General features: G+C 44.3%; 1 protein-coding gene across 2 annotated transcripts in view; it reads left to right on the top strand.

Annotated features, from left to right (window-relative positions):
- The window catches only part of LOC138493248 (uncharacterized), a 387,082-nt gene that overhangs the window by 291,099 nt on the left and 80,532 nt on the right, over nucleotides 1-15,451 (top strand). For both annotated transcript variants that reach the window (XM_069620382.1, XM_069620381.1), the window contains exon 14: nucleotides 8,160-8,261. In XM_069620382.1, coding sequence (XP_069476483.1) covers nucleotides 8,160-8,261 — 102 coding nt within the window. The remainder of the gene's footprint in view (nucleotides 1-8,159; nucleotides 8,262-15,451) is intronic.

Raw genomic sequence — 15,451 nt, 5'->3', positions numbered from 1 at the left:
CATTGCCAGCTACGGGAGTACGCTCCCACTACTTGGGACTCTCAACTTCTCAAGACATCCAGTGCTAGTTTCTGGAGAACTACCTTCTCATCTTTGAACTCCGGAGCTCGCCTCTTCAAGGATATCTCCTTCCACTTCACCTGCCTGTGCTTGCACAGTTCCGTCGTCACTGAATCCAGCTTGTGGCGTTGGGAATCGGTCCATCTTCTACCCAGTATCCATTCAGGGTGGAGGAGGGGCTGGTTGCTTGTGTCACCCAATCTTCTTGTCAGCCTGGCTGCCCCGTCGAGATCGACCAGGAATTCAGGTACGCAACATTCCCGTGATTCTCACCTTAACACGATAGACACTGCAGCTGTAATAACACAGTTGATATCCTTGCATACAGTATCACTCGCAATGTATAGAACAGTGATCATGTTTGACCCAGATGCACCTGATTTTACCTGAAAAGGGGAATGGATCCTTGCTATACATGTCTGATGGGTGCTTTTTTATGTGTTGGGGGTTTCAACAATGAAACATCCACATTAAGCTCATCACATTGCTTTAAAATTGACTATGGGGGTCATTACTACCTTGGCGGTAAGGGCTTAATGGCGCCGGTAATGGTGCCGGAGCCGTCAACCCCTTACCGCCCCATTACGAGTCTGCTCGCGGGACCAGGTGCCCATAGCGGGTCCAGCTAGTAGACCAGGGAGCTAACAACGGGCCCGTTATTAACTCCCTCCCTCCCCAATCCCATTGAGCCCATTTTCTGTGTTCTGTGTTAGGGGTGTATTGATGACATTGGGAAGCAGTATGAGTGCTTCACCTGTGGTGTCCTTCCCAATTGAGGATGTCTGCACTCCCAAGGGGGGGAGGCAAATGAATTCTGGAGAAGTGGTGAATTACAGGCTGTGTCTGTCTTTGTCGTTAGTTGGTTCTGTGATATGAGTTTCTTGTTGTCCATGGTGTTGAGTGTCTCAAGTAGAATCACTCTAGTTTTCTCGTCGGTTCATCTTCCAGGCAGGTTGAGGTTTCAGACGAAGATGTTGTTCATGGATGCTATTGTGATGAGGTCTGTTATTTTTTGGTGAAATACCCTGTTGGGTTGGCATAGACCGTAGACCCTGTAGAAGTTGGCTGTTTGAGCATGGATGAGCAGTAAGAAGTTCTTTCTGGTGTGCTACTGCAGGATGTATATCTATGAAGTTGTGATGATAATATTGAGTCCTCAGCCAGTCTCCCTTTGAAGTCCTGATGTTGAAAACCTCTAAGGGTGAGGACATCTATGATGTGTGTGAAGGTGGGGGTGAACAATGTTTCTATGATAAAGAGTGAACCTAGATTCTGTGTGCTGATTAGGAAAGCAATAGTATTGCAAAATGAGAATTGATGAGGAGGAGGTTGCGTGTATGTTTTGGAGGTGGAGTTTGGGTGGTGATAAGTGGGATGTGAATAAAGTTCTGTGGGTTGGAGGTGTGTGGGAGCAGGGTGCATACTGTGTCTTTGCTTATCTGGATGAGAGTGGGGATGGAAGGCAGAAACCAAAGACATATTCTGAGCAAGGTGGAACACAAGAAAAAGCAGAACTTCCAGGATGAAGGAACACATACTGGAGTAGAGCAACAGACCAAGGGATGAGAGCAGCAGGCCGAAAACCCCAAAGCTTCCCTATCGGAGGTCACTGCATCCGACAGGCTGTGAAGGATGCGTGGAGAAGGCCTGATTCCACAAGTGAAGATTGCATTGTGTTCCAAGGATGCCAGCGACCCTCGCGGGGTGAACGGCAGAGTTGGGGAGGCAGTGTCAAACCTGTGGTACTAACCTTGACTCGAAAATTGGAAAACATCAAACAAGAAAGAAGCGCACAGAGCTGGTGAGTTGGGAAGCAACCTGAGAGACCGGTGTGTGTTAAAATGAATGAAGTAGCAAAATCATATCGCAAGTGAAGGCTGCACGCGCGTCGATGAGACACGAAGAAAGGCAAACCTGTGAATGAATTTTGATGTAGAGAACAGCTGGGAAATCAGCTATACTAAATAACGGAGTTGTCCGGTGAAAGGAAGTAACCCATTCAGAAGTCTCTGTGAAAGGTACTTTGTTTAAAGCAAGAAAGCGAATGAACAGTAAAAGTAAAAGGAAGAAGATTAATTCCTAGAGAAGGGAAGAGTGAAAGTAACACAGTGAACTTTGAATCAAAGTGGTCCTGCAATGGTCTGACAAATAAGCCATGCACATTCGAAAGTCTACGACATCTGAAAGCAGTCTGAGCCCGGCAGAGGGAGACCCGAAGTTTGTGTTGAAAGTTAGTGTGAATGGTCCAAGCCTGAAAGAGGAATACCCAAAGTGAAATAAGCTTTGGAAAGGGAGCCCCCCCCTTGAAACTTGTGTTGAACTTTATCGTAGGAGATCTGAGCCCGACAGAGGAGATCTAAAAGAACTGTGTGGTGAAAGGTGTGGGCCCGGCAGAGGGGGATCTTTTGGGAAAGTTTTGGATAAGACATTATTTTGGAAGAAAGAGGAAGAGGGTTGAGCATGGAAGGCCAGGGGGGCCTCGATCCATGGCTTTTTGAACTGTATATATTGGGTTGAAAGCCGAGCCAGAGTGCATCATCCTGCCTACAAGGATCACCTTACTCTGTGGGGCCTAATGTGGGAAGCAGAGCTGGTTCATTCACATTATCATTTGAACACTCATTCCTTTTGTAGACATTTTTTCTTGTCACGCTTTTTGTACAGGAGATAGGTCAGGCATTAGGTTTTTCAGAATAGGCCATTTTGGTTTGACAGACTCCACTAGGACTGTGTTATTTATTATTTGATGGTCGAGATTACTCGCATCTTAGTTATAGGGCAGAATTGTAGTTCTTCTAATACCAACCATTTACATAAAGGTTTCACAAATCGTACCCATTGTGTCAGTCTCTGGATGTGATGCCATGCCTCCCCTACAGTAAGCAGTGATCAGCAGGTGGGTGGTATGGGGAAAGGTCATCTGACCTTGATCCACTTGCACCAGCTGATAAAATATGGATTTAAGCTACCTTATGTAGCGAACGAAAGAGGGGAGCCACAAATCAGGGGAAGATTACCAGCAATTAGCAGGCAGATGGGGAAGATGTCACTTGACCTTGATTCACTTCCATCAGCTGACACATCCTCTGCTTGTTGTGACAAGACAGTTCCAAGACCATAGTCACTTGCATGCACCATGCTTCAAACTTCTGCAATGCAGCATATCAATGTTATCTTTGTTTATCGCTTCAAAACATATCTGTTTAGCTTAACAATCTTAAATATGACTCTTTTTAATGGATTACATGTTTTATGGTTTGCTACAAAAAAGGACACTTGGTTAGCATTAAACTGACACATGCCAAGCAAAGATAATATTTATAATTCTGTTTACTGAGCAAATTCACAATAGCCTATATATTTTTATTAAAGTAATGTGGCTAGGTTTCTCTACTCCCATTTCATTTGTCCTTAGGTGGGTTGGGCAGTGGTCTAGTGACCTTGATCCACTTTCACCAGTTGACTCATTCTCTGCTGTTTGTGGCAAGGCAGATCAAATGCCATAGACACTTGCATTAACCATAGAAATGGATGACTGGCCTGCTTCAAACTACTGTAATGTAGCATGTCAATGTTACTTGTGTTTATCTGTTCAAAAAAATCTTTTTAGCGTAATACTTAATATGACCCTCTTTGAAAAAAATGTATGCAATATTTTAGGTTTGGTTGCAAAAGAGGACACTCAATTAGCATGAAACTTGCACATGCCAATAAAACATGACAATATCTCTAATTTCTAATACTGATACAATCCACAATAGCATATAGCATGTGTTAAAGTGAAGTGGCCCATTTATTGCCACTCCCTTGTCATTTGTCTTTATGTGAAAGCATAACATTTTACTGTGATATACCCATTATGTAACTCATTCACAGAAATATTGTGACGTAGACTAAGCTTCATAAATGCAATAATAACATTTTGGAATACTGTTAAACCTTGGAGAAAGTGTTCAAGGTAAAGATGCTGAAAGTACCTGAATCTGGCAGCCACCAGAATGCTACCTCCTGAATTAAAATATGCCATCAGCTATGGCAAACACCTTCAGGTCTAAGAAACCTTTATGGATAATCACTTGCTGGAAAACAGCTTTGAGATCTGAGTTAGACTATATGTATATGCCTCCAGAGGTAGCTAATAAGTCATTAATCTATGTTAGAGAGTAGCATTCAACCTCTATGGAATTTGTAAGACTAAACATTTCAACGCATAGCCTCAATTCAGCATTTAGTTTTCTCACCAGTACTATTGGGGACTGCCCTATTAAAGGTTCCATGAGAGGGATGATCCTAATCATCATCTGGAGCATTTCCACCTTTGTATTAACTTGACAACCATAATAAATAGAACACTTGTAACATCCATCAATGTAGTTTTATTGTATCTTCAAAATAAATCAGCTGACCTAATTTAGCTGCATATGCTCCTGTGTTTCTCTCTAAAATATCCTGTTGGGAACATTTACATCTTCTTATAACACACTGTAATGTACACAGATTCAAAACCACTTGTAAGCCATAGAGTCATGAGAAGCCCCAAGTTATGACACATCGCTCTTCAACATACATCTTATATTTTATCTTGGCCCTTTAAGGCATACTGCACAACACATTAACTGCCATTAACAATAATATGCTCATTTTGAGACTGCTGGAATTCCGATGGTGCATAGCCTGACACTGGACAAAATTGCCAGGCTAAACTTGGGACATTCTGCGCTCTGTCCACATGACACTGAGGCATAATGTAGTGGCACCAAATGTTTGCAAGAAACTCTGGTAAAATGACCCTGTCAGAGCACCCTGTCATGGGAAAGAATTGCTGTAGATGCCCAGTAACCTCCCAATGGCCAGGAAGGTTTGCCCTCTAAATATCACCTTTGCCAAGACACAGGGTATAGATGCAAGTCCCAACACTCTATACAAAGTTAGATTAGAGATTCAAACACATAGGGCTTCATTGTGAATTTGGCTGTGATTTCGTGGTAATGCTGTAAAATTACTGCCAAAATCGTTTAACATTAATGCAACTCAGCATGTCAGAAGAATTACTGCCAGATTACGAGCGGTGGTAAGGTGGTGTAAATTCCCATTTTTGGAGTTCATAGGACTCCATGGGGATATTTTGTGATTTACTGCAAGAGGTTGTTCAACTGAGACAGATATGCTGATGTTTGGCCCTAAAGTAGAGGATTTACTTCCCGCAACTTGCTGGAGGCAAATCCTTCTCTTGGAGATCAAAATTCAGAATTCGGCAGTGCAGTAACAGTGGAGGTAATTCCGCCACTTTTCTACTGCACCGCTGAACTTGTAGTTAGGCCCATCATTTTTTAATCTCTTTACCAATACATTGTACGTTTCGGAATTGGTTAAAGGAAAGAGAGTCTGCACTTACCCCTGTACTTGCCACACGCTGGCTGCACTTTTTACCTATCATTTTATTTATTGTATGTATTTATTACTGTGGATCCATTGTACTGCACTGCCCCCTTTCCCCTTACCCCCGCACTTGCCCTTCCCACCCTCCCCTGCACTTGCACAATCTCAATTTCACCTGATCTAGAAAGATCGTTGTCTCTGTCTTCCCTCTGTTCCCATTCTCTTGCCTCGTGTATAGGCACTTTATAAATACCATATCATATATCATATCATATCATGTCATAAATCACACAAGAGAAAAGCATTGGATTAGCTCAACATGTTCATGGTACCCTACATAAATATTGGTTGCCACCTGCAAGGTAAAGAAACATTCAATAGAAGTACAGCTCCAAACTGGCTGCTGGAAGGAAATCATGTATGTGATCGAACAAAAATTAAAGACACTGAACCACTAGACTCGATAGTCTAGTGGTTCAGTGTGTTTCATTGTTGTTTCATCACATACATGATTTCAAACAAAAATTAGAGATGCTGGCCCACTAGACTACACATAGTCTAGTGGGCCAGCGTCTTAAATGTTTGTTCGTTCACATACATGATTTTCTTCCAGCCAGTTTGGAGCTGCACAACTTCTAAATGTTCTAATGGCTCAAGAAGTAAGGAAGAAAAGGGACGTGATGGGTGTGAGCCCAAACTGAGAGCAGAGAAGTACTAAAAACCAGCAATGTGGATAGGCATCAGTGTTAAGCATGGATACGCTCATTGTATTCTTGTGAATGCAATCCATCTAGAAGTCCTTCCTTAAATGTCTATGCTGACTCATGATGTCCAGAAGCACCACTAGCACCTGGGGTGGGGCGTGCAGCCAATCAGGGTCTGCGGATCATGGACTGAAATCTCTGATCTCAGCCCGTGTTCCACGGAACCACAGGATGCCTCCCCCACCGCGGGCCGCCATCTACCTCACCCCCTCTTGTTTCTTTTTTTCAAAGAATTATTCTCCTCCCTCCCCTGCCCCACTTATCTGATTGTTGTGGCACGGCCACAGCAGTTTCCCTGTTGCTCCCTTTTATCGGCTGCCATGGTAATAGGAGACAGGCTCCGTGTGGAGACCCGCCTTCCACAACAATGGCGGCCATCGTAGCAAAGGATTTTCATTAATTGAACGGGACGCACGCAGCGTCCCGGTCAATGAATGCAAATCGTTGTTTTACCAAAGCGGTAACCCGGGTGCTTATACGGTTAGGCTGCAATGGTGGTAACATCCTGTTGCCCCCGTTCCAGCCCTTGGAATGGGGTGCGAACACAATATTCATCAAGTGAGTTACCTTCCATAGTAGAGGAACTGTAGAGCGTTCTTGAGGGAACCATGAAAAGGTTTCCAGCATTGCCACTTGAAACCAATAACCTACCATCCTGATTCCATTTAGCTCTTGCCCACTACTTACCAGTGCACCATGTAAGACAAAACTCAACACACGTGGTGTACATGCATACTGCTAGAAGCAACCGACAAAGGTCAGAAACCCCACGAAATGTGGGCATGACAAACTGGTAATTAAAGATGTAGCAGTGGCAGGCCACTGGTTTATTCTTGATGCTACTTCCCCCTTTCCCCACCCAGCAATATCTCGCCAGATAGTGTCAGGCACTACACATGTAAACGACCAGCAAGGCGGCACATTCTGCGTCACCAGATAATGGATGTGCTGCAGCACAGCAAAAGGCAGTGACCATCATATATGTAGTATGTTCACTGTATGTATTATCATTACTGTGCTGCAACTGCACTATAATAATTACCAGAATGTTATGTAGATCATGGAATGTGAAGAGCGTACACAATCTAGGTTTGTCAGTGGAACAGGACTTCAGGATGGGAGGGGAGCTATACCTGGGTGGATGCTGATCTACTGCTCTCCTGCTTCCCACCTTCTATATACCCTGTAACAAATAAAGCTAATTTCCGTGTTGTGCCTTCTGCCTCCTGACTCATATATACCTCCAGCATGACTTACCTGTAGTGAGATGATACTTCATTTTGGCGACAAGGTCCAAGATCCCACAGATAAAAGGTTGAGGAGCTTAAAATGATGAAAGGCGCCACTGAAGAGATGTCTTCGAGAACTGGCATTTAATCTGGAATAAGAAGAGGAAAAGCAGTGGCCAGGAGGAAGTCATGGAGGAGCCGCTAAAGGGGTTCTGTCCACCTTCTATGTACCCTGTAACAAATACTACTACTTTCATTTGTGAACCTTCTGCCTCCTGACTCATCCTTGCCTCCAGCATGACTTAGCTGGAGTGATATGATTACACCTTGGATATCCCATGCCCCTTTGTCGAAGTCATGGGTGCGGGGGTCAATCCAGTGCAATAAACTTCCATGGAATGGTCAGCATTGACTCCAGCAATGTCTGATACATTCCTTGTCTCTTGCAAATACACATTGAAACGTTCATTTGCAGGTCTTCATAGGAATCATTGGAATCTGAATATGAATGACCTGCTCTCTCTTCAAACAAGATTACGTTTCTCTCAACTGCGTTTGAGATTTATATTCCCGATCGATGAATCCATTCTTTGATTTAAAAAGAAGTGAACACAGATTACAGTGTAATCGAAGGGATTTTCTGTGCAATATCCCTGCCTTGTAATATTTTTGCTTGAATTGAAACAAATAATGAAATCACGCTTTTTTCTGTCTTTGATTGTTATAGGTAGTGGCTGGAACGAAATATGTCATTGAATATACAATCAAAGAAACCGACTGCGCCAAGGATACATTCAAAGAGTTAACACCACAATGTAAAGTGCATGAAGTAAGTTGTGTCCACATTGATCGTGTGGACACAAAAGTAAAATGCTCTTCTGGTCACAACTTCAGTACAAAGCATGCAGTCCTAATATTTACTCTATTTATTGAATAGCAAAAGTTCCAAAATGACACTTAACATGTGTAACTATCTATGCATTTTGTTCACACATGTGTATATTTCTTGAACTTATTTAAAAGCCAAAGTATGGTTAATTGTTTGAATTTATGTTACGCAAGCCCTATTCAGTGAGTGATGTATAGAATTACTGTATCACTTGACTCCCAGACAGGAAGAAGGGAGCAGGACCAAAAATGAAGTGACACTGACGCGTGCTACTTTTCTTATGACTGTCCAGCGTGCAGACAGAGGTTGTGTAAGGGAAATGGATTTTCTGGCATGCACATCCACATGATCTGTTATTTTAATTTGTACCGCACATTTTTACCATTACTGTGGTCTCTATGCGCTCATGTGACTCTGTTAGAAAGAGGGCGGGGTTGGTTAGTGAGGAATGAGGGATAGGATAGAACCAGAACCAGGAGAAACTGGCATCTGTGCATGTTTTCTTGCTTAATGAGTTTGATTGCGTGCCCTGGCTTGCTGTATCCACAAGGGTAAGGCCCAGTATCTGGGATTCTTTGGAATATGTGAATGTTTGGTATGGTGGATGTGTGTTTATGTGTTTAGCGCCAGATTCATGGAAATGGGTAAAGAAAAGCCATTAGGACTGCATGCTGAGAAGGACACTGTGTAAGTCAGCGTGCAGAATAAAAAATGCGCCCCCTGGGTATTCTTGGAATTCACTGCGCAAAGTAACCATATTCGCATGTCGCAACCGGAACGCCCCCACACACAAATCATAAACAGCCAAAACAGCTACCTTTGTGCACTCCTCAGGCCCGAATACATGCACCCTTCAAACAGTGCGTGGGGTCCCCCGCAAGCAAGCCTGCATCTCGGGCACCCTGCACAGCGTCTCCCATAACTGTTGCCGGCACCCCGTATGAGAAATCTCTGTGTGCATACCCCATAAACCGTTCCTGCACCCCGCTACGCTGCTTACACGCACCCCTAAGTTAGATCAAAACCCTGGTTGCATACACACACCCCTAAATCCGGCATGCAAACCCACCTCCATGCTACGAATCATATGCGCAAGTGTACTCACGCCTGCGTTCGGGTGGCGTAGTGATCGAGGGATTTGTGTGGCCATTGTAGGGGAGGCATGGTATCACAAGTATGACACTGACACGAAAGATAGAATTTGTAAAAGCCTATGCTAACATCACCTAATGCCTGCCATATCTCTTGTACAAAATAAGTGTGTAAAGGATGTGGCTGAATCAGCTATCCTCCCCACTTTTAGACAGCACGGAATAAGGCAGTCTCTATAGGCAGGATGACACACTCTGGCTCAGGCTTTAACACTGAAACAGTTTGGAACGTGGATCGAGGCCCGCCTGGCCTTCCACATTAAAGGCTCCTGTTCCAATCTTCCCCAAATAACGAAACCGAAAGTTCACACTGGTCCCCCTCTGTTGTGTTCAGACCTCTTCAAAGAAAACTAAATTTCAACGTTGGTCCCCCTCTTCTGGGCTCAGACCTTTCACAGTTCACCAACACTTGCCGGGGCTCCCTTCCACAAGCTATTTACTCTTTGGGTCTCCCTCAATCTTGATCAAATCACTTTGTGGATGTCAAAGACTTTTGAATGTGCCAGCCTTCTTTTACAGACCACCACAAGACCATTTTAACTCAGCTTTCAATGATCATCTTTTCCTCTCCCCTTCTCTTGGGGTTAACTTCATTCACTTTCGCTTTTACAGTTAATTTACTTTTATCACCTCAAACAATGCACCTTTCACAGAGACTTTTGAGTGGGCTACTCCTTTTCGCCTGACCACTCCGTTACTCACTATCGCTGATACCACAGCTGTTCTTGGTTTAAAGATCATTCACAGGTCTGCCTTTCCTTACGTCTCATCCACACGTGCGCAGCCTTCACTTGCCATGTATTGTTGCAAATTTCAATCTTTCTTAGCACACATCAGTCTCTCAGGTTGCTTGCCGACTCACCGGCTGTGTGTGGTTCTCTCTTGCTTTTTCGATTTACAATTCACGAGTCAAGGTTAGTACCACAGGCTTACCCTCACCTCCCCAACTTTGTTGTTCACCCATGAGGTTCGCTGGCGTCCTTGAAACACAATGCAGTCTTCAATATTGGGATCGAGCCTTCTCCACATGTCTTTCATGGCCTTGTGGATGCAACAACCTCCTGTAGGGAACTCGTGGGGTTTTCGGCCCACTGCTCTCTTCCCTTAGTCCGTCACTCTGCTCCAGTAGGTTCGCCTTCACCCCGGAAGTTCTGCTTGTACTCGTGTTCCACCTTGCTCACAGTGTGTCACTAGGTTCTGCCTTTTATCCGTGTGAGGAGAGCTAATTGGAATCAGGTGTATGCACTTGAAGTCAAGTGCCTGACTTTGCCTAACCCGATTAGTGGGACATGTCCAGTACGATGTATACGAGTTAGTCTTGTTACTCTTAGTCTTCATCTTCCTCAGCCTAGTGTTTGTGCAGAAGGAGGGGGAGTTGGTTCATCGGATCATACAAAATAGGAGGGGTTGGATGTACAAAAAAGGGGAGAATACCATGTTTCACCATTGGCTGCTTCACCCCCACTCCCCGAAGACTCCTCACCCAGTTGATCCTCCCGCACTGGTCCATTCCCAGGAACTGGATCCAAAAGCGATGGCAGTGTCCTGGCCACATGGATGACAAGTCCCAGAGGACTAGTGGCCGAGACACCTTTTGGTTTCTCACACCATTCCCATGTCGAGAGACTGCATGGGTGTTTCCATGAATAGGTGCCTTTTGGTGCAAATGTGGATGTGCGAGGGATTGCCTGCGGGCCACCCCTCGTAATGCCCACTTTTTTGCATGTCTTCCCCATTTTCTGAGTTCCGCCCCCTTCCCAGCACTCTGCGCAAGCCACGCCGACGCTCTGCCTGGTGTCTCGCGCAAGGCACTCAATGGCTCGCACAGACGTTCCGGGCCTGCGTGAACTCCGCGCAAGTCCCAAGAAAGTCCTGTGAAGTCAGTTCCATGAATCGACAAACGTAGATTTGTGCGCTGTTTGGCTAATGTGTTCTAAGTGCAACGCATTAGCTACCTTCACAATTCTTCTTAATGTAATACATTGGCTACCTTCACAAATCTTCTAAGTGTAGTACATTGGCTTCTGTGATGAATCTAGCGACATCGCCAGTGATTTTCTGGAAGGAAGCTTCTCTTATGTGGAAGCTACCTGACTCTGAACCTGGGGGTGCCACCGTGGGAGGACCACATAGGGGAAGACCAACTCCAGAGAGATAGGAAAATCATAGAGCAAAATAACCTGGCAACCTTAATTCTACAAGACACCCATACACCTGTACAACATACTTTTATGGCTTATTGTGACATAGAGGAAGAAATCACAAGTTTTTCCAGCCAAATGCTTTGTTTACCCCCTCTACCCCCCCATTTAAATACCGAGACAAGGAAGAGAGATGGAGCAATGAAGATGCCTGGAAGCGGTAAGCCAACGCCATGTTCTAGTCTTTGGAAACATTTTACTGATGCCGGGGAGTTTAAAACTGTGACAGCTGATAGCAATGAGAGAGTGAAGCAGCTGAGAGAGAGATGACTGATAGTGTGGCAGAGTCTGAGGCCGTCAGCAACTGGTAAGAACACTGACACAGACACTAGAAACCAGGAGATTGTGAGTCGCAGCACGGTGGCCCAAACGGACAGTGTGAGGAGGAACTGAACCGGAAGAAGCCTGCCACATGGTGACCGGGAGCAGCAGGAGCCGCCCGGTGTGAGATAAGCCAGAGTGAAGACGGACCAGCTGATAGGATGGACGCCTAGCCAGCGCATCAAACAAAAAGCCAAAGAGGAGATGTGAGGATGGCCAGAGATGTCCAGGGAGTTGTAATGGGTTACCGGGGTGCCTAACAGTGAATGCTGCATCATTCTGAGCATACGAGAGAAAGCCATTGAAAATAGTAAAGGAAATGTTAAAGACGGGTCAGTAACCCAGTATTCCAAAGAAGGGAATTCTGTGTATGTGAACATTGTTGAAAGTAAGATGGAAACCCAAAACTGTAAAAGAGGAACTGTTATACAGACGGACAGAGCTGAAAAGGGGTTGGAGACCCAACCCTCGGAAAGAGGAGACAAAGTAAATACAACCTCTATTGGAAAGGGGTCAGTGACCCAACTCTGGAAACCTATTGTTACGTGGATGAAAGAAAGAGTGAATAAAGAAAGAGAAAGCCCTTGCAGGTTAGTGAACCAGGCAAACAAGGAGTTTGAGAGTGGGAGATAAGAAGTGAAGCAATATCCTGGCAGGAGAGTAAACCATGAGTGAGTAAACCATGAGTGAGAAGCAAAGTAATACCCTGGCAGGAAAGGAAACCAGGAGTGAGAAGCAAAGTGATATCCTGGCAAGGAAGTAACCCAGAAGTGATAAGTGAAGCAATGTCCTGACAGGAGAGTGAACTAGGAGTGATAAGTGAAACAATATCCTGACAAGGGAGCAAACCAGCAGTGAGAGGAGGAGTCAAGTGATATCCTGGTAAAGGAGTAAACCCGGAGTGCAAATGCAATAAAACTTGAAGTTGCAGAAACAAAAGGGAAAACTCATACCCATTTATAAGGATTGAAGAGACAGTCATAAATACCCTGGCAGGGGAGTACACCAGAGGTAGAAAGTGGACAACGTGTAACATTGTAACGAAACTGCACAACTGAAGGAAATTCAAAGGAAGACTCATGCCCTTGTGAATACCGTTAAAATGTTAGAAAGAGATCCTTTGAACTGCCAGAAGGACTTTAAGGGAAGGGAGACCTCTTTCCTGGCAGAACCCTGTATTTCCTTTATGTTCTGTACCTTAAATCTTTTATGTTGAGTACTTTTGAAGCAAGCTACAAGTATATAGCTTACCAGAGCCTCCCTGTACACATTATACTGAGTTTAGAGTGTAAGGGTCAGATTAGGAATTTTGGACACAGGACAGTGGCCACTCTTTTGTTTAACATCCTGACACAGATGGTCCTTAGTTTTGTTGAGGCAACGAAACCCCTTTTAGGACTAGTGATAGATTGGATTTTCCCCAACCCTTCTTCTTATTTTCTGGAAACAAATGTCTATAGCAACCAACAAACATGCCACTGTGTCTTACTCGTTTACCCCTTACATTACCTTCACAATTCTTCTAAGTGTAATACGTTAGCTACTCTCATAATTCTTCTAAGTGCAATGCATTAGTTATCTTCACAATTCTTCTAAGTGTAGTACATTAGCTACTCTCAGAATTCTTTCAAATGCAACACAGTAGCTACTTTCACAATTCTTCAAGTGCAATTCATTAGCGACTCTCAGAAATCCTCTATCTGCAGTACACTGGCTGTCTGTGTTATTCATGTAAGGGCAGAGTATCTGCTATTCCCCTACTCCACTGCGTGCAATGCATAGGCTGGCCCCACCATCCTCCATGTGCAACACATGGCCACCCTGTACATTTCATATGAGTGCAAAGCAATAGCTAACCTTCGAGACTCATCAGGAGCAATAAAGGACTATCCTTAGCAATTCATGTAAGCACAATAAAATTACAAAATGAAGAGCATAATGCAAGACAGCATAGTGTTAGGGTAGGTGGTAGCAATGTAGGAGTAGCAGGGATTTACTGGAGCACAGTAATGAATCTATGCCCCGCCCATAACACCTTACCTGGATGTAGCTGTAGGGATTCCTGCCAGGTGTCCATTGGCGAACAGGGGCAAACAGGGAGTTGGAGCTGCCCAGAGAGGAGCTGCTCTTTGTTGTAGCCCTTCACCGGCTGCCTGGGCAAGGCTGCCCTGGGGCCCACAGTGAATAGGGCTAGCTCCTGGAGGCAGCAACCAATCCGGGGCCGGGTGGGTGGAAGGAGGATAGGCAAGGGGGTTGGGATCGAACAGGTGAGGGGAGCGCCAAAATGAAATAAATAAATGCTGGAGCATGAAAATAAATAATATAGTGCGAAGAGCAGGAAATTAAATAAATAATGTGTCAAATGTGAATATTAAATAAATAATGCATTGAGCAGGCGCTAGTGATGATCACTCACCACCAGAGCAAGTGCCGAGCATGGAAGAGGGTGCATGACCCACTCTCGCTGGCCTGCAGTTCAAAAGAGCATCTATGGTTCTGTGCTTGTTTGTGTGTGTTTGGCTTCCTGGAGGAAGCAGCCAATCCAGGGCCGGATGGGCGGGAGGAGAATAAGGGAGGGGTTTAGGCTGGAAGGGGTCAGTTGAGCCAAAATGAATTCAAAAAATGCCGGATCACAAAAATAAATTAAGTAGTGCGGAGCACATGAAATTAAATCAATAATGCAGCAAACACAGAAATGTAATAATGTGGCGAGCGGGCGCCCGGGACGATCACTCACCACCAGACCAAGTGCCCGAGCATGGAAGAGGGTGCAGGACCCACTCTTGTGGGCCTGCAGTTCAAAAGAGTAAACGAATATAGGGCATGTAGGATTCATTTTAAGGATGTCAACCAGGGGTAATGGTTTGCAGCCTCAGGATAATACCGGTAAGCATCTGAAAACTGATCTCAGCAGGTTAAGTGTATTGATGAACCCTTGAACACACAGAAGTGGGTTTACAAACTATTAAAAAATGCAGTCGCACTCGAAATGTAAAAATCAAAAAGCGAAGATATCTATTGGAATTAAAAAACAGGAGTATACAATAACATTAGGTGAAAAGCCTGTGGAGGAAGGGAATTTGCAGTTGAAGAAGCCTGTGGAGGAAGGGAAACGTAAGCAGTTGAAGAAGTTTGCAGCAGTCTTAAAAGTTTAGATATCTGTAGATTTAAAAGCTTTGGCCCTCATATGGATAAAGTACATACTTCAAAATGATACGAATGTCCATCAGAGTTTGCCAGTTAGTTGAGTCTCACATATGCCTCGCTTGGGTCTAAGGAGAAAGGGAGACAACTACAGAATGGTTCTCTTCCTTTAAGTGTGAAAACTCTGGACCTCTGTAACTAGTAAGATAGATATTTATATTATTTTATTTATTGCACATATAATCAAATAATGTACAATCACCATCATAAAGTATTCACAATATAAATGACATGCCGTACACTTCATAAAAAC

This window comes from Ambystoma mexicanum, chromosome 10 (assembly GCF_040938575.1).
Source record: "Ambystoma mexicanum isolate Mex_15411 chromosome 10, UKY_AmexF1_1, whole genome shotgun sequence".
NCBI classification, from domain to species: domain Eukaryota; kingdom Metazoa; phylum Chordata; class Amphibia; order Caudata; family Ambystomatidae; genus Ambystoma; species Ambystoma mexicanum.
Note: the sequence above shows the minus strand (reverse complement) of the source record. Positions and strands in the feature narration are given on the sequence as shown.